The sequence below is a fragment of the Centruroides sculpturatus genome, unplaced genomic scaffold (genome assembly GCF_000671375.1).
Source record: "Centruroides sculpturatus isolate CEXI.00-Female unplaced genomic scaffold, Cexi_2.0 scaffold117, whole genome shotgun sequence".
Classification (NCBI taxonomy): domain Eukaryota; kingdom Metazoa; phylum Arthropoda; class Arachnida; order Scorpiones; family Buthidae; genus Centruroides; species Centruroides sculpturatus.
The window spans coordinates 992,214-1,011,523 of record NW_019384308.1 but is presented as its reverse complement, the minus strand read 5'-3'; the positions used below and the strand labels follow the sequence as shown (position 1 = coordinate 1,011,523).

General features: G+C 31.6%; 1 protein-coding gene and 1 long non-coding RNA gene across 2 annotated transcripts; one reads left to right on the top strand and one right to left on the bottom strand.

Moving 5' to 3' along the window:
* Nucleotides 1–2,865: 2,865 nt before the first annotated feature.
* On the bottom strand, nt 2,866–18,549 carry LOC111620369. Its single transcript, XR_002755903.1, has 3 exons — nt 18,429–18,549; nt 3,435–3,558; nt 2,866–3,343 (listed from the first exon to the last, which is right to left on the bottom strand). It is a non-coding gene; the product is annotated as an uncharacterized LOC111620369 (long non-coding RNA).
* On the top strand, nt 5,270–11,595 carry LOC111620355 (sialin-like). Its single transcript, XM_023362276.1, has 10 exons — nt 5,270–5,511; nt 6,599–6,795; nt 9,632–9,862; nt 9,939–10,113; nt 10,186–10,319; nt 10,397–10,546; nt 10,618–10,750; nt 10,832–10,987; nt 11,158–11,243; nt 11,316–11,595. Exons 1-10 carry the CDS (start codon nt 5,499–5,501, stop codon nt 11,469–11,471), a joined length of 1,431 nt encoding a protein of 476 aa, XP_023218044.1. The 5' UTR covers nt 5,270–5,498; the 3' UTR covers nt 11,472–11,595.
* Nucleotides 18,550–19,310: the final 761 nt, after the last annotated feature.

Sequence of the window (19,310 nt, the reverse complement as noted above, 5' to 3'; positions counted from 1 at the left end):
TATAATGATATTTGCATAGGCATATTATTGATGTTTAACACTTGTGAAAATGCCAAGAGGGGTACCACTCAGGAGGACTTTCTATGGAAAACTGGCTCTATTTACGTGTTACACATGGAACATAACCAGACAAACTTCACATGTCCTGCTCGTTGGTGAGGTATGAATCGGTGATCAGTATTCTGGTCACTGATTTGTGCTAGTCACCTACCAGTGTTCAATGGGTAACATGTAGGGGACATGTATTTACTTATTTATAAATTACTAATAATAAAAAATTTAATTATATATGGCAACGCGATACGTAGACAATATTTCTAGGGGGATGCCACACGAGAAGACTTTCTACCTCTGTTTAGGCGTTACTAACGAAAGAATAACCAAAAAATTTACGTGGCCAACCCATTGGGAATGCAAAAACAACAATAACAAACTACCTGTGTTTAGTTGTTTTTATTCATTTGGCCACTTGTGGGCATAATAAAATGTATCAGAATTTTTATTATAGTAATCTTAGTCACATTTTTCTATCAGTTTTATGGGCTTTCCATTCCGTGTTATAGATTATAACGATGATTTAAACTATATATTTAGAGAAAGTAATAGTGAAGACGAGGATTTTATTGCAGATTTCTGATAAAGGAAGTAATTTGACGGAAATAGCGTGAGAAGTTATGTAGTGATGAAGAAAATATAGTTGAAGAGGAAGAACTAAACAGCGTAATGTAATCAGTGGCCATGTTTATAAGGTTGTTCTATCACCCCTATTGACAGTTTCAATTTATTTTTCCACTAAAATACACTGGAACTTATTGCAAAGTGCATGGAAATCAATGGATACAATTGATTATTGGTGTGAATAAACAGAGGATCAAATATTCTGTGCTATGGGAAAACAGAATTGCGGCTATTCAACGATATAAGTTTACAACTAGATCGGAAATTGGAAAGCGTGTGAAAATTGACGTTAACAGACAAACAGCCAGACAAAGTAAGTTAATAAAAAGCGTATAAAAAACTAAGAATTGTCTTCATTATCATAATAATTATAAACATTATATAAGGTTAATGATTAATTCATGATTATTTTAAAGATTTATACTATGAAATTATCAAATTTATGCAAAGATAAATAACTTATAGTTTATAAATTTGTCAGCAATACAATGTTATCTCATATATCGAGTCAAATTATAACCTTGTAAAACGGTAATTAAGAGCTTTCGGTATACAGATATTAAGCTAAATATTAATTTTATATTTTGGCAGATAATTATGAGATTTTTGTTTAAAGAATATAGAATTTCTTTGATTAATAGGGAATGAATTAATTAATTTATAAAGTTAATTATCATTAAATTTGACATTTTTTCCGAGTTTGAAAATGCCTACCAAGGGTCGAGTAGATAAAACCACTGAACACTGGTAGTTAGTCTCGGGGGGTACATTGAATCCTGTATGTAGACTCAGGAATATTTCGTGAGTGGTCCGTTGGCTCCCTTCCTCACTTCCTTCCCTCCTCCTCCCTATTTTGACGTTCCAACTTTGGGTCTTGCCAAAGTTAATTAATTAGCATACACATTCCTTAATAAATATTAATATGTACAGCATAAATTCTTAAAATATAAATATAATTTTATAAAACAATAAAATCTAATATTAAAATGCAATAATTTTAAAGAAAATTGAGTGAATTTAAGGTGTTTAGTAATACTTTCATTAAGTCTTTATCTACATTGATAGGGACCTTTTTTCCATACTCATCATGGGTTCGGTATGGTTTGGTTTGTGGAATACGACAAAGCAACATACTGTCAAGAAAATTTTTATGAGAATCTGGCCCCTATTTAGGGGTCAGTTTCTCATAGAACGTGGCCCCTGTTTAGCAGGTTGAGTTTTTCGGACTTTCTTCACGTGGGTATCACCTAAATAGGTGATACCCACGTGAAGAAAGTCCGAAAAACTCAACGTGGTCAGAGACGAACCCACGAAACCCATGACTAGTGATTAGTGATTTTATCCACTCGTCTGCTGATGGGCCATGGGTTTGGCGGGTCCTCAATGGAATGCCGGACGGGTTCAAACATATTTTGGACAGACCACCTCCGAAAAATTCCTGGTATTCCAACTTGCTGATTTGTTTTAGTCTTTATTCTTTTCGTTGTTTTTAATAAATAATGAATTCGCATATTTTTCATGTCAACATTACTGTTTACTGCTGTAACTAAATACTTGGGTTTATGAATCAGAACCCTTCTCAGTAAGTTTTTAAATATTAATTAATACACATCCCTATAAATCATTTATGAATTTTTAATCCTAGATAAGAATGTAAACTAATTAAACGTTAAGTTATTATAACAACATTATTACTGATTTTTTTAAAATTAAATTATAAATACTTATGAAAAATTGTAAAAGAAATATTTAAATCGAAAGCATTTTATATAATATTTTCGTTCATTACTTACATTTTATAGATTTACAATCATCTCTCTGCTGTTGGCTATTCGTTTATTATTGTTTTATAATTACGTTATTTATGAAATTTATTTTTTTAAATTGTTATTATTTATTAAAGGAGAATATCAGGTGAAATCGTTATCAGTTTTCATTTAAAACAATAAGGAAGCAGGATGCTTCAATTTATTTCTTCTTATGTAATATTATATGAAGGCAGTTTTTTCTTTTTTAGTTTTCTGGACATGTGAATATATAAATTAAGTAATAATAATTGTTTAAATAATCTGAGATTAACTGAATTTATAATCATTTTTAAATACTTACCCCATATCTCTTTCTGAGTATTTAAAACATCATACAAAGCAGTTTTTCCTTCTGTTTTTAATGATTTTTTTCCTATTTTCTTCTGGATATTTTCAACGTACAAAGCAGTTTTTCCTCCTGTTTTTAAGGATTTTTTTTCCTATTTTCTTCTGGATATTTTCAACGTACAAAGCAGTTTTTCCTCCTGTTTTTAAGGATTTTTTTTCCTATTTTCTTCTGGATATTTTCAACGTACAAAGCAGTTTTTCCTCCTGTTTTTAAGGATTTTTTTTCCTATTTTCTTCTGGATATTTTCAACGTACAAAGCAGTTTTTCCTCCTGTTTTTAAGGATTTTTTTTCCTATTTTCTTCTGGATATTTTCAACGTACAAAGCAGTTTTTCCTCCTGTTTTTAAGGATTTTTTTTCCTATTTTCTTCTGGATATTTTGAACGTACAAAGCAGTTTTTCCTCCTGTTTTTAAGGATTTTTCCCTATTTTCTTCTGCAAAGCAGTTATCCTTCGTTCCGGTTCCATTGATTAATGCCAGAGAGCATCGATAACAGGCTTGTGCATAACTATAAAACGACTTATATATATACATATATGTATAAAAATATGTTTCAGAAAGTAAAATAAAATAATTTTTATTATTTTACTTAGTTTTACTTTTACATTAAGCTCTTCCATGACTGTCCTTTCTTCCCTTCTTTTAGAAATGGAAGATGGAGAGTATGAATTCCATGTCTCATCATATCTTACTCGTGTTTCCATACCTCCTACTTAAATTATTCTAATAAGAAATTTAATTTCGTTATATCAGTTACATGAAAAAAATATATACTCAATAATGAAGATATTATTTTTATATATGACGTGAAGTATACATAATGAGCATCATTAATGAACAATTAATAATGATTAATAATTATAATAACTATTATTATCATTATAAATTATTGTAATTAGCACCATTAACAATTATTAATTATATAATTATAGTAATTTACTCATATTAATATTAATAAATATCATTATTAAAATTCAGATATTCATTTTAAGATCCTTTTAAAACCTGGATCAAAATATAATCCAGGGTTGATAAAGGATTCCTGGAAAATAGAAAAGAAAGAATAATCCTTGGACATTTTAGGAAATCCTGAAGGATAAGAAAATAACTTCTTTCCTTCAGGATTTACACCGGCATTCATGAAACTAGAGTGGAGCCGGATTATCGAACGTTTCTTTATATTTTAGCAAAATTTCATATATTACACTTGATCTAAACATTGCAGGTATTGTGTATCGGCATATATTGCTGTATGTTTCCTATTTGTTTAAGCACTTTCTTCATTCTGTCTGAAAATAGTAATGTTTAGAAAGTGCACGACTATACTGTGTTCAGACTGTTTCAATAGCCTGGAAAAATGTAAATAAACAGTACTCTTCACCACAAATTTCGATTCGCGTAATACTTTACTTGCTGGACAATCCCGGATTATAGGGTATCGAATTATTGAACTTCACACCTTTAAATCATATGTATTGGCATTTTATACGAAAATTCTCAATATAAAATTGATTGAGTGATTTACTTTGTTTGATGGAGTACGGCAATGACAGCACATGGGCAATTTGCCAATGGGTAACGTCTCCCAGATGGATTGGGAGGGCTGATCCATATTTATTTGTCAAACACGTGGAGAGAAGAAAACCTGGAAAACTCCACGTGTTAGTCGGGTTAAGCAAACTGCAGTAATTCCCAAAATATATAAGTGTTATAAATATATAAAACTATAAAATACCTATCGAGAAATACTGAAATACAGTCGACCCCCTATAACACTGTAGATAATTCCGTGTTATATGAATTCCATGTTGTACGAGTCACTTAGATTTTACAAATACTCGAGCCATTCATAGCCCAGCTCAAGTATTTGTAAAATCTAAGTGACTCGTACAACATGGAATTCATATAACACGGAATTATCTACAGTGTTATAGGGGGTCGACTGTATTTCAGTATTTCTCGATAGGTATTTTATAGTTTTATATATTTATAACACTTATATATTTTGGGAATTACTGCAGTTTGCTTAACCCGACTAACACGTGGAGTTTTCCAGGTTTTCTTCTCTCCACGTGTTTGACAAATAAATATGGATCAGCCCTCCCAATCCATCTGGGAGACGTTACCCATTGGCAAATTGCCCATGTGCTGTCATTGCCGTACTCCATCAAACAAAGTAAATCACTCAATCAATTTTATATTGAGAATTTTCGTATAAAATGCCAATACATATGATTTAAAGGTGTGAAGTTCAATAATTCGNTGGCATTTACTATATTTATATTTAATACGATATTTAATATTTCTCTTATAAAGTAATTAAGGCTATTAAAAACTTTCACGTGATTAGAGTATAAACTTATTTGTAAAACGATACCACGTGACTGTGGTAGACATATCAGATAGAAAAATAAATTATTCAGCTTTATAAATAGAGTTCAAATTTCATTTGGGAATGACATTGTTTCTAGTGTGGATGTTGGTTATTTACTTATGATAGAAGATAAAATAAAGAATAAATGATAGAAATATGAATAAATTTTTATGGAAAATTTCCCATGCAAGTGATTCTATATCGTAATTTTATATTGTTATATATCTAGAAAAGAAAAATTCTACAGTTCTTATCACACTGTTAAGAAAAGAAATAACACAGAATAAATATGAATTTGAAAGGTAAGTTTGAGTAGATTAATTTAAAATGAATTAGAATGAAGTTTAGCGATTAATCTTTCATTATTTTCTTGAATTTTCTTCTATAATTTACTAAAATTTTTCTTGTATAAATTAATAAAACAAAGAATTGAAGCTAATACTTAATACATTCGCTTCTCTAGTGAAAAGATTTTAATTAAAAGCATTAAAACAAATGATTGATTATTATATGACTCAATAACGTTGACTTCTAATATTTTATTTAAGGTTCAATTCGAGTAGAGGTCGATTTATGCTTTGTTATAATGGAAAAGACTATACAGAATCTATTCTATTTTCTATTATATTTTTCTTCTAAATGTTCACACTTCGAAATGTACTTAAAACTAGAAATTTTAAATTGTTTCTACTCAGATACAAGTAAAGTTCCTATCTTATTCGACTTGTAAAGGGTAGTGTGAGTGTTAGTTTCACATCTTTATTCCACACTAAGGAGTTTGTTGGTCTTCAGGGGCTATACATCACAACTAGTACATTCGTAATTTGGTTTGAAACTCTATTCGAAACATATCGTGGGTTTGGCCCATGACAGGTTAGCCGGTTGGTGGGGGTGGAACAGTAATACAGATAGATCACCCCCCGAAAAACTAGTGAATTTTTAGACCTTCAGAATTCGATCCCGGGTCCCCCAAAGCGGAAGAATGACGTCCTAACGATTCGGTCATCCGATCAAATTATCAGGGTTTACGGACGATAAAAGTTATTTTGATGCAATATGAGTATTGAATGTTATATCTGTTTTAATGTTTGGCCTATCTGTTTGGCCTATGACAGGTTTGGCCTAAGAACAGTTTTTAGAATAAAGTCCTCACGTCCCTAGATCCATTACTGAAAAAAACGGGATATCTGGCAACTGTGGTTTAAACACAAGCTTACTCTTCACATACTACATATTTGTCTCTCACTGTCATTTAAATAAAATTGAACACTACATTCACAAAGCTGTTTCTAAGATTAAACTGTGTATACATTAAGTTTGCCTTTATTTATCTTCATTTGGTTTTAGTTGCTGTATTTCAATATTAACCACTTATTTTTTTTCTTTCAGTTTGCCCTCCCGCTCGTTATGTCCTGGCATTATTTTTATTTTTGACCTATACATTGTTATACTGCCAAAGATCTATACTAAGTGTTTCCATTCTAGCCATGGTCAATCACACGGCTATTTTTAACATGCAAAATGAAACAACGTCCGACGAATGTCCAAACCAAACTCATTCAAATATTACCATCGGTTACGAAGAGGTAAATAATTATTAATCTTATTCATAAATAGAATAAATTGTGTTCTCAAATTCATAAATCATTGCATAAAATAGCAGAAAAGTGTGGAAGTATTTATAAATATGTAACGCTTGTCGTTATTATTCATACACAACAATAGCTTACAATACCTCTAGAAACCACTTATTTACATACCCATAAGAAATAATCAGCAACAGTTCAAAATACAAAAGATCAGTGGATGTGTGTTCCGTTTATTTTTATGTCATTTCTTATCGTAGAGGAGGATAGTCTTATCTTATTTCTTCAGGTCACCAAGCCTCTTGCCTACGTCGAAGAGGCCCTCGACGTAAGCAAGAGGGCGGTGGATTGCGTTATCGTTTAGTATTGTATTTAGTGTAACTTCGTTCAGGATTCGCGATGTTCAAGTACCGATATACTGCTGTATTTCGTTCGTTATTTTACGAATGATTGCTTACCTACAGTTAAAAGTTTAATAGCACTTATCTAAAAATGTTTACAGAAACTTTACTGAATACGAAGATTAACCTTTAACAACAAAACATTGTGGGTCTTAAAGGTTAAAATCAGAAAGCAATCAAACATTTCTATATGAACCGAATTGTTCCTAAACAGAAGTGTACTAAACCCGAGGCCCACCAGTGGCTAAGTGGTCTTCGTACCCTGAATGCCGGGGGTTCAGTCGTGGGTTCGCGCCGCGCTCAGACAGGCTGGCCACGTGGAGTTTTCCGGGTTTTCTCCACGTCTGTAACGCCTAAATAGGGACCAGTTTCCCTTAAAAGACCTCCCGGAAAGCATCCCCCTAGGCAGATCACCCAAAGTTTTGTGTTGCCATAACTTAACAAACAGACGAAACCCAAGGTTTTATTGTATTCTAATCACGGATTCGACGGCCCACCAGTGGCCGAGAGGATGAAATTACTGACCACCGATCGTGGGTTTACGGGCTGGCCATGTGGAATTTTTAGCGTTTTCTTCGCGTTTGTAACACCCAAATAGGAGCCAGTTTCCTATAGAAAGTCTGCCTGACAGGCACTCACCGTTGGCAGATCACCCATGTCTTGAATTACCTTATTCCATTGTTTTTGAAACTTTTTGTAATAATGGCACCCACACTGGATAATTTTTATACGCTTTTCGTTAACTTAATGTGTCTGTCCAGATAAATCTTATAACTCAGTTTCTTCCGATCTATTAAATCCAGACGGGTGGAAAGGCCCCTGTAATTTTCAGGTGATGGTCCGTCTGAATATGTCCGGCCCCGTCCCTCACCACGCGACTACACCATTGTGGGCCTGGCCGAACCCATAACGAGCTTGCTATGAGAGGCCTTCTTAGTGCCTACAGGGCAAAAGACTTTAAGTTAAAAAAAGTTCCGATCTGATTGAAATTTTGAATACGTGTGCATTCTCGATGACAATGCAATTTTTTAGAATTTGCAAACAATTTTAGCAATTAGCAAAAAAGGACCCTCGTGGAAATCTCCTAAAAATTGATAGAAAGTGTAACTAAAAATGTTTATAAACATGAGTGCCACATGTTTTATTTTTGGTCAAGAATAATGTGAAAACTAGAAAAAGAATATTTTTTTGCCTGTTAGTACATTTGTCTGAATAAAAAACGTTTTTCTTGTCACATCCCTACTTCCTTATACTTTTGGTAATGAAGGTGAGAAGTGCTATGGCACTGCTCAGCACTATTTCTCGGCATTGGGTCACACGAGGTTCGCGTCTCACCAATGGGCTTGTCAGGTGGGTTTTCTGGGTTTTTTCACGTGTCTAACATCTGAATAGTAGCCACTATTCCACAGAAAGTCCTATCGGATGGCATTCCTCCTGGCAAATCGTAAAATGTTGCGTTGTCTTCTTCGATCAATCCATTGGTGGCACCGCTGAAGAGTCGTTACGGTACTTTGGTTGAAACACTAGCTTATTCCATTAATCGAATTGTAACGAGGTTGTGCGGTTATTGAACTATATCTCTATAAACTTTATTTATTTGTTTTGCTTACTAATTACCTCAAGTTACGTTTATTTTCTTATTACGAAATACAGAAGTGTTAGATAACTTCCTTATTTACTTCTCTTGTGTGGTATCAAGTTCTCTCGTTTTATATCGACGAATATTCTAATCAACCCTGATTTATTGTATATTACTTCGATAAAATTCATTGTTTAATGGGTAAATTAGTTTTGTTGCGATTTCATGTTAATTCAAGAACATGGGTACAAATTTCCACTACAGAAAATAATGGAAACGTGTATCCTTATTTAATTATGCTATGCTGTGTGCAGTTCTCAAAAAAGTACGGTTCTATAATCCCTACCGCAGTGAATGCCCACCTTTTTCGCGGTTTTTTGAAGCATTTTGTATATGCATGTATAATCTAAGGCAGTTTAAAAAGTGGAATAAATATTTATATATTGCACATGAATAATTTCAATGTGCATTTACTATATTTATGTATATAAAAATACATGTATTTATGAATATAATATATATATCTAAATGACACGTATAGATTGCATATAACGAAGCCAGTAAGCCATACACATCTTATGTAAACTTAATTAATAGCGGGTTCGCACCGTACCAAATGGAGTTTTCCGGTTTTTCATGTGTCTTCCCACCTCCGGGAGTATTTTATATGAGAAACTGGCCACTATTTAGATGTTAGATACATAAAACCCGTGAACACCCCTCTACGTAGGCATATTCTGATGTGTCCTCGTAGGCATTTCATCAAACCATAATGATACAAAGAAAAGATATTAATGATTTATTTTTTAATTAGTAAAATACTGTATATATTCATTTCTAACTTTATATTTTGTAGGGTTCCTATATCTGGACACAGTCAACCCAAGGAATAATTCTAGGAAGTTATTTCTATGGCAGCGTGTTTGCACAACTGTTGGGTGGTTCCACTACGTTTTTATTAGGACCGAAGAAAGTATTCGTAATTTCCACGTTTGTATCATCAGTATTCGTTCTTCTGACACCTTTCACTGCAGATATTGGTGTTATAGTCATATCGTTATTTCAAATAATCGTCGGATTAGCGCAAGTAAGATATAAATTCTATGATATTCCATAGAAGAATGTTATTTATATAGTATATATTGATATATTTTTTATTATAGGGTATCTCCTTTCATGCCTCTTTCTCTCTCCTGGCTAGATGGAGTCCGGTAAGCGAAAAGACCACGTTATCATCATTATCTTACAGTGGTATCCAAGTAGGTAATATTGTTGGTTTAATCGCGACAGGATATCTTTGCCATTATGCAGGATGGCCTTCAAGTTTCTATACTTTTGGTAAATATAATTTATTCTTCATTCCTTTATTAAATTATTCTATTTACTTTTTATATAAACTTTTTTCTACAGGAGCCTGTGGACTTGTACTTTCCTTGTGTTTACTGTTTGTGATTTACGATAGACCGCAAAACCATCCCAGGATATCTAATAAAGAACTAATATTTTTAAATGAAAATGTGGCTAATGTAGCTTCAGAAGACTGTGTAATGCCAATATTCTGTTTTTTTCTTTAACGTTTGCTTTATTTATTTTACAAATTTACTTTGTTTTTCTTAATTAGAAATTGAGCATACCATGGAAAGATATATTAACTTCAAGAGCCGTGTGGACTGTAGCATTCACAAAAGTATGTTGGGGATTTGGTTATTATACAATATTGACTAAACTTCCGTCATATTTACAAATAATTCTTCATTTTCCTATTCATGAGGTATGTTTTTATGTTTTCTTTTTGTGTTAATAAAATCAATGTGTTTATATTGTATAATATAAAATTTTCAGAATGGTGTAATGAATGCATTGGTATACGCCTTGGATGTTGTAACAATTATACTTTCTGGTTTTATGGCAGACTTTGTAAGAAGACGTGGATGGTTAAGTATAACTAACATCAGAAAATTAGCTGAAGCACTTGGTAAAAATTCTAATTTTATGATAATTTTAAAATCGTATTTATCAAAATAAACAAATCCTTTATGTTTTCTGTTTTATGAAGGTACAATTGGCCCGGGACTTTGCATCTTATCGATTCCTTTCATCGGTTGCAATAGCATTAACGTAATCTTGTGTTTAGCTTTTTCTATGGGATTCTTTGGTTTTTGTATGGCAGGAGATGTTGCAATTGTGCTCGATTTGGCTCCCGATTTTTCAGGTAAAATCAAGGTTTTTATATCAATTGTATATAATTTGACTTTCATGATATCTCAGTGTTCCAGCTTCTATGATTTAAACACTAAATAGATTTTTGGGAATAAACTGGTTAATTAATATGTTATTATATAATGGTTTTTAACAAATTCTTTACTAGTTTTCTTATTTCAGGTATCCTCTTTGGATTAACCAATGGTTTGTCCAGTATCACTGGAATCATCTCGCCCTATGTTGCTGGACTCATCTTAGACAAAGACGTAAGTTGAAACTTATGGATTTTTTTATCTTAAGTATTCATGCTATACATATTTTTATATTTTCTTATTCAGCAAGGAGATATAGTTCAATGGAGCTACGTATTCTATTTGGCATCTTCGTTTTATTGTTTGAGTGCTTTTGTATTTCTTATAGCAGCAACTGCAGAGCTACAACCTTGGGCAATCACGCAATCAATCGAAAAGAAAGAAACTAAACTTGAACTATAAGCAACAGTGAAAAATTTAAAGATTTACATGTATTAGCTAGATTTTAAATGCTTTCGGTATATTAGTATACATGTTACTATGAGATAGTGTATATATCAAGACAAACTTTCTTTCTATGTGAATGTATCTGTAAATGTTTTAAATGTAGTTTTATTTCTTATTTTATTAATAAATATTTGATATAATACATTAGTCAAGCTTAAGGTTGCTTTGGTTACAATCAGCCTTAATTCCAAGTAAAAGACCAAGTGGATAAAACCACTGAACACTGATATTTTGGTCGTGGGATGGCGTGTCACCAATTAGCTGGCTACGTGGAGTTTTCCGGATTTTTTCACGTCTAATACGTAAATAGATGCAAATTTCCTTTAGAAGTACACGTGGGAGGCATCCTCTTGACATATCGACAGTTATTCCATCAATCCAAAACAAAAAGTAATTAGTTACATTCGTGTAAAAATATTTAGAAAATCATTTCTGTTTATAAAATATATGATACTGTATTTTATTTATTTCTGATATTACCCTTCTGTTATCGAACCGATACACGAAATTAAACAAAATCGAAAAACCGACTAAATTTAAACTAATAATTTAATGTAAATAATCTTTATACGCTTGCTTTCTTCGGTGTCTTTCAATTCTCTTCTTGCTTTTCCCAGATTCAGTGACAGCCAAGCCAATAATACAATAGGCTCTCGCTAATCCGGCATATCTTTTAGTACCATCGCCTATACGCTTCCGTTTCCTTATAACTGTTAGTCGTGTCACACTTGTTTACTAGAGTTTCATTTCTATCTACAGCATTGCATGTCAGCGCACTATTATTTTCTGCCTGTCTCCAAAAAGAATAAATTCAGGCGAAAGGTTACGTCATTCATTGCCTTTAGACCTATACACTCTTTGTAATTGTTATCACACTGGGGAAGAAATGGCCGAATTAGCGAAAGTATACTGTATTCATGGACAATTTTTTTTTCTCCCAGTATTCATGGACAACTCTTTCCTCCATGTGGTCCGTTATCCATACTCTTTGTAGATTTGACCATGCCCACAATGGAGGATATTACAGTAGACCCCCCTATAGCACTGTCGATAATTCCGTGTTATATGAATTCCATGTCGTACGAGTCACTTAGATTTTACAAATACGTATGCCGGGCTATGAACGGCTCACGTATTTGTAAAATCTAAGTGACTCGTACAACATGGAATTCATATAACACGGAATTATCTACAGTGTTATAGGGGATCTACTGTATGTAGAAGTCTTATTCATTAACAAATCACTATATACTGATCTCGAGGGTGATAGTCCCTAAAACTTTTCATTGTTAAGAACTTTCATTATTCCATTAAAAATAATAGCGTATATTTTAATCTTGTTATTAAATTATAACTATTATTTTATTTTAAAAAAATCCCAACATTTATCAATTCATCATATTGCTTCTCATGCTATTATTGAATGGAAGACTGTAAAAGTAAATTATTATATTTAATGACACTACTGTAAATTAATTAAAAAAATACATGTATAGATGATGATGATGAGTAGTATAATTGAAAATATTACTCGTCATCTATAGAATATTATATAGAACATCTACTCATCGATTTCTCATTATATCAATACGTAAGAAATTCTGTACTTGAAGGACATTACTTGGGGAAGAGTAGAAATTAGCATAAATTTACTTGAAAAGAAGATTGAATCTATAATTTCATATAACGATATTGTAAACAGAAAATTTTCAATATTTTATCGATATTTTAACAGAACGAAATTAATAGATTTTAGTAGAATAAAGTGGAAATTCAAAGGTAATATGAGCAATTATTTATTGTGACATTGTCACGATGCCAGGCTGCAATATTTCGTCACAATGTTCTCAATTATTTTAGTGGTGTCTCGCCTCTGTTCCTGTTAGGAATAGAGTCGTTTGAGGTGGAGAGCATATATTAAATAAATTAAAAACTTGATTATAATATATGTGATGTATAGTCCTGTATACATTTAATTTTGCTTACCAGTGGCCCAGTGAAATAACCACTGAATCCCAGACTACCGGTTGGCCGCGTCGATGTTTTTCGAATTTCTTTACATGTGTAATGGGAGGATTCCTGTGCCCCTAAAGTCACAGATGGTGTCAGTCCTGATTTGGGCATTGCCGACGTAATGGTCACACACAAGCAATGATACATATAGAACTTTTCTGTGAAATTTACTTCTCATACATAGTTGATTTTAATTACACAAACGTACTTACACAAATAAAAACAGATAAACTAACTAATTTGTCAATTTTTTAACACGTGCATTCGTCTATCCCTCCCGTTTCCATAAAATACGCCACAGAGGTCAGAGTGGCATATTTGTCACCTCCAAAAAGAATCAGTAAACAGGACAACAGTCACATCATTCAATGCCTTCAGGTCCATACTCTCTGAGAAATCTAGCACATCATCTATTCAATAAATGGCCTAATTAACAAGAGTCTACCGTAGTGTAATTTATATATGTAAATGAGAATGTTTGTTCGCGTTACACTCCTAGGCCATTCAACCAATTTCTAGGAAATTCAGCAGTTACATTTATAAACTCCTAACTTAGATAATGTCGTACATCCCACCCCAAAATATACATTGGATTTCTATAAATCAATTAGTTTCTATGTTCTGTTTGCTGATTTACACGTAGAGTCATCTATTGGCAAAACATTTTAAAAACCATAAACTACATATAATTCTTACAAAAAACTATATAATTTTTTTAAAATATACATTATATTCACTTAATTACTGCGACAATGATATAGCGCAAATTAGACGTGCTATATCATTACTGAGACAGGTAGAATATAGCACTTGCGTGCATGGAATGGAAGTGTTACCTTATTGAAATTCTATAGTATGTATATAAGTATTTAATTTTCCACATCTAAGGACTCTTGTTTTTTCATTTCCGAATTGTATTTTTTTTAATTTTAATAAGAGCCCTCCAATAGCCGAGTGTATAAAACCACCGAACACTGGTAGTTAGTTTGTCATGGGTTCAGGCATGGCCAACGGGCTGGCCATGTTGAGTTTTCTTCATGTTAACAACACCTAAATAGGGTTCAGGTTCCTATAAAAGTCCTCCCGGGAGGCATCCCCTCGGCAGATCGCTCACGTGTCACATTGCCGTAACCAAATACACCAAACTAATTCTAAAGGGCGATTATTTATTGTGACATCGTCACAATGCCGAGCTGCAACTTTTCGTCACAATGTTCTCAATTATTTTAGTAGTGCCTTACCCCTGCACATCACACTGTTCCTGTTAGGAATAGAGTCGTGCTGGTATCTATCTAACTCTGTTCAGAGGAAAAATTTTGAATCGAAGTAACGTTACTTCCGGTTGTACAGAAGTTCGTATACAATTAATCTGGTCTCCTTCCCATAAGCTTTCCATATTTGGCCTTGACATTAATCTTTATAACTCCTTTCTCAAGATTAAGGAATGACAGACTGACAAGGAACAACAGCCGGAATTTATAGTTCTACAATTTTTTCAAATTGCAGCCCAAGAATTTTTCCATAAACGTGACATTTACGAGAACATAAGTCTCATGTACTTTATTTATACAATCTGTTGCAAAAATATAAACATATTATTGTCACATAAAAGCAATTATTCTAGCATTTTGACAAGATTATTTTTATTTAAACAAGTTTTATATGAAGACTTTCGGACGTTAAGGTTGTTTGTTTAGTTAAGTTATGGCAACGCAACACTTGGGCGATCTGCTTAGGGAGGGATGCCTTCAGGGAGGTTTTTTAAGGGTAACTGGCCCCTATTCAGGCGATACAGACGTGGAGAAAACCCAGAAAACTCCACGTGGCCAGTCCGTCCTGGCGAGGTGTGAACCTACGACCAAACGCCCAGTGTTCAGGGAATGGAACCGCTTGGCCACTGGTTGGCCCAATTAAGAAACTCGTTAATCTGCCATCACTAGACTCGAATTATCGGATATTTTTGTCTTTTCTCAAAATTCTGTAACAGTACATGCAATCTGAATGTTGGAGATATTACTATATTTTTTTTTTTTACCAGAGACATTACTATACGCTTGCAAATTGCACATCCTTTTATCACTCTGAAGACGACACAGTGCGTGATTAGTGTGTGTTAAGATCGATTGAAAAACCTTCGAAAACATTAATAAACAGAATATTGTACACAATAAATATTCACAATGATTTGTGTGTTTGTAATACTAGCATGACCGATTATTATGGGACAATTCCATTCAAAATGCCGGATTACTGAACATTGTGGATTATATGGATTTAAATTAACAAACTTCTACTGTAATACATTTCATCTTTCATAAATTTTTTTATATTTTTACGTAGGATAGGAATTTATTTTATTATTATTTGAGATAAAATTAATGTATAACAATTGTAAGTTTTGGAAATTTAGAATAAACTGCTGACTACAGATGACATTTAATATAACTGTTAGTCATCAGTTTATGTTTCTTTCTAAGTTTATTAATTAATTATGATGTAATGATAATTTCTATAAGAAAATGAAAATAAAATATGAATGATTATTCATTAACTTGTAATTCTTATGCTTGATCCTTGGTGGTGAATACAGGCATTAGTGAATTTTGTCTTACATTAGAAAGAAATAAAATGGTTTTGAAGTTCGTTTTACTGTATTTTCATTTCAACAATAGATAATTATGAATTAAAACATAAGATTTATGCTAAGATTGCTTCTATTTGTCAGATTTTAATAGGAACATTGACTTGTGACATGGCACTTACCGGTACTTTAAATCTTAAAAATTATATCTTAAAGTGACTGTAAGCTTTGATATTTACTTCAGAATAATTTGAATAGGAAAAATTTATCAGAAATCCATGAATAGCTTGTGAAAATTCATAAAAACATGCTTTATGTAATTTCACTGTACTTGTATACCTGGGAAAAACTCATTTTTTTGTCTAAAAAACAACAGGTGCAAAATACTATTGTTTCAAATATATTTTATAAAAAAAAAAGTAATTATTTTAAGTAATAACTGGCTAAAAAAATATTGTAATATTTTTCAAGTTCAAGTTAAATGATAAGCAATTATTAGTAAACCTCTCTGCTATCTGAACATATTTTAACATTTAAATTTCTAATCAATATTATAAAACTGCAAATTAAGTTTATAGTCAGAGTAATAGTCTTTTCTTGAAACATAACATGTAAAAAACAAAAAACAGTATCTGTATATTTGATTAACAAAAAGCATATATGATTCTAGCATGAAAAAGAAGAATTATCTACTTTTTCTTTTTGAAAAATATGCGTATTTTAAGTTTACTAAATGTGCAGATATGAACTTTTTACTTGTAAGAACAAATACATAAAAAGTTGCATTAAATGAAGAAAAATATAACTATGTCAAATGCATCTTTTTATATGAAGTATAAAAGGAAAGCTAATTTTATTACTTAACATACCCAACATACATAAGTTGTTGGATAATTTTCTTTTCGTGTAACGCAACTCTTCAGTGGATGGATCAAAGAATGTTGGCATCATTAAGAGAACATCACCAAACTCTCTCTTATAGTACGTATTTAAAACATATACTGAATATAGTTTAAAAATAATTGCCATTGTTCAAAGAATCATCTTATATGTAAGCGTGATGATAAATGAAACTTTACTCACTGCATGTAGATGAAGCATGATCATCTCGTGAAGCTTGTGTTTTCAGATCACTTTAAATAAAATAATTAAAAATATCTTTTTCCCAAATAATAACCATTAAATGGGAGATTAGTTTATGCTTCAAGTAAGCACATTATAGTTCTATTTACGTACAGTGGCCATTTATTTCAACATCAAATAGAATTGACATATTACCTCCAGCAAAGTTTAGTATTTATGATACATGTACTTTTGTAATAAATAATTTTTTTTTTTATTAAAACTGCTCTATTTATATCTGGTTGTATCATTAAAAAGTTGTAATAAATAACATTAGACTCTACATAAAATTCATTTGAAGTCAAGACAGAAAGCATATTCTTAAAAATGTACAAAATGTTTTATGAGCAGAAATTCTTCATATATGAATTTTTTCAAAAAAATTAAGTATTAATCTACAAAAGTATGCATAATGAAAAATCGACAAAGCTTTCTTATCATTTTAAATAGAAAATTTATTAAAGCTAAACTATTTTATACACTTTTAAAGTGTAACACACATATTTAGTTCATAAATAATTTTTATCAACAAATTTACATTAAAAAAAACTTCTAAAAAGTATTTACTAAAGATGTTCAACTGATCCAAAAACATGAGCAAACATTTCTTCGTCTATAATTTCGCCATATTTTAAAGAAAAATACATTACCATTTTTGAATCATATTTCATTAACTTCACAAATATATCATTTCCCTTAGAGGAAGTTTCTATTAATGGAATTACTGAAGAAACTGGTAATAAAAAATCTCTTCTCTTTCCCCAAAAGTTCAAATGTGATACTTTCAACACATCATCATCTTTATGTAGATACATGCTGCCAATAAGTCGACCAAAACAACTTCCCATAACATATAACATTATGCATGCAAACAGTGAAATGCAATAAAAACACTGAACGCTCGCAAAGGAAACTAAATTTTGAAAATACATCGTAGTCACACAAGGTAAAATGACTAAAGTAAAGCAAGTCTGATACAATTTTAAACGATTTAATATTCTTGCGGGAACGATATAACTAAATCTATAAAATATTTTCCATTCTTCGTGGTCGTTTATTTTGGGAATCAGTTTTTCGTAATTAAGTAATGTGTTATTAGAATAATAATTATAACAATATGGAATATATTTAAACTTATGAAAATAAAGTGGATTATTCAAACTTTTGTTTCTTGAATTTAATGTATTGTTCCTTACTTGATTGATTCCTTGCACAAAATAAAGTTTATAACAACTTGAAAACTTCCTAACTTGACAAAATTTATAAATCTTCATTACGTGCGCTAATTCTTTTGTTTGCAATCGTAACTTTAAAGCCTGTAAATGAAAATTTAATTCAAATTATTACAAATTTTTTACTGTGAATTATTAAAAAACTTATCTAACAAAAATTTACTCAAATATAACAATAAACAAATAACGGTAAAAATTATTCAAAGTTTAAGCTCTTTAGGAAAAGTACTTTGGACCTGTAATCACTACTCAAGATCATGCATGAAAAATATCAATCTATTTCTGATATTTCCTGTATCAAAAAGCTTTATTTTTTCAGTTTATTATTGAGATTAAATGTGCAAAATGAAAGCACTTGAATTCTTGAAATTGCTATTTTGCTTACTTTTCATATTTGATGTACAGTAAGACCTCGTTTAGCGCTTCCTTGATTAATGCCGATTCGATATAATGCGATTAACTCGAAGCCTAAAAAAGCTCAAAATTTATGCTGATTCAAATTAACGCGGCATTTGATTGATTCGTATATAATACAATAATTCCTGAACACAAACCAATCAGCAAGAGGTGGCAATTTGTCGTAGCACTGTACTTTCATTAAATGTATGTTTGTTTGGTGCAATTTTGCAGTGAAAAAATATAACATCATGGATACCATAGGAAATATTGACTTCGCTTGGTGAGAATTAATTGATAAATGCACAAACAGAATGTGAAAGATATGGCTGAAGGTATCTAAGAATTCTCAACAAGAAGAGTCTATCGTTGACCAAATTGTCAATTTAATCAATACAGTAAGAATTGGAGATGTAGACAAACAGGATATTAAGGAATTACTGCAGATTT

Coding starts and splice junctions, on each gene's coding strand:
- LOC111620355 (XM_023362276.1), top strand. Junction 6,796..9,631: donor TTACCATCGGTTACGAAGAG/GTAAATAATTAT, acceptor TATATTTTGTAG/GGTTCCTATATCTGGACACA. Junction 10,751..10,831: donor AAAATTAGCTGAAGCACTTG/GTAAAAATTCTA, acceptor TGTTTTATGAAG/GTACAATTGGCCCGGGACTT.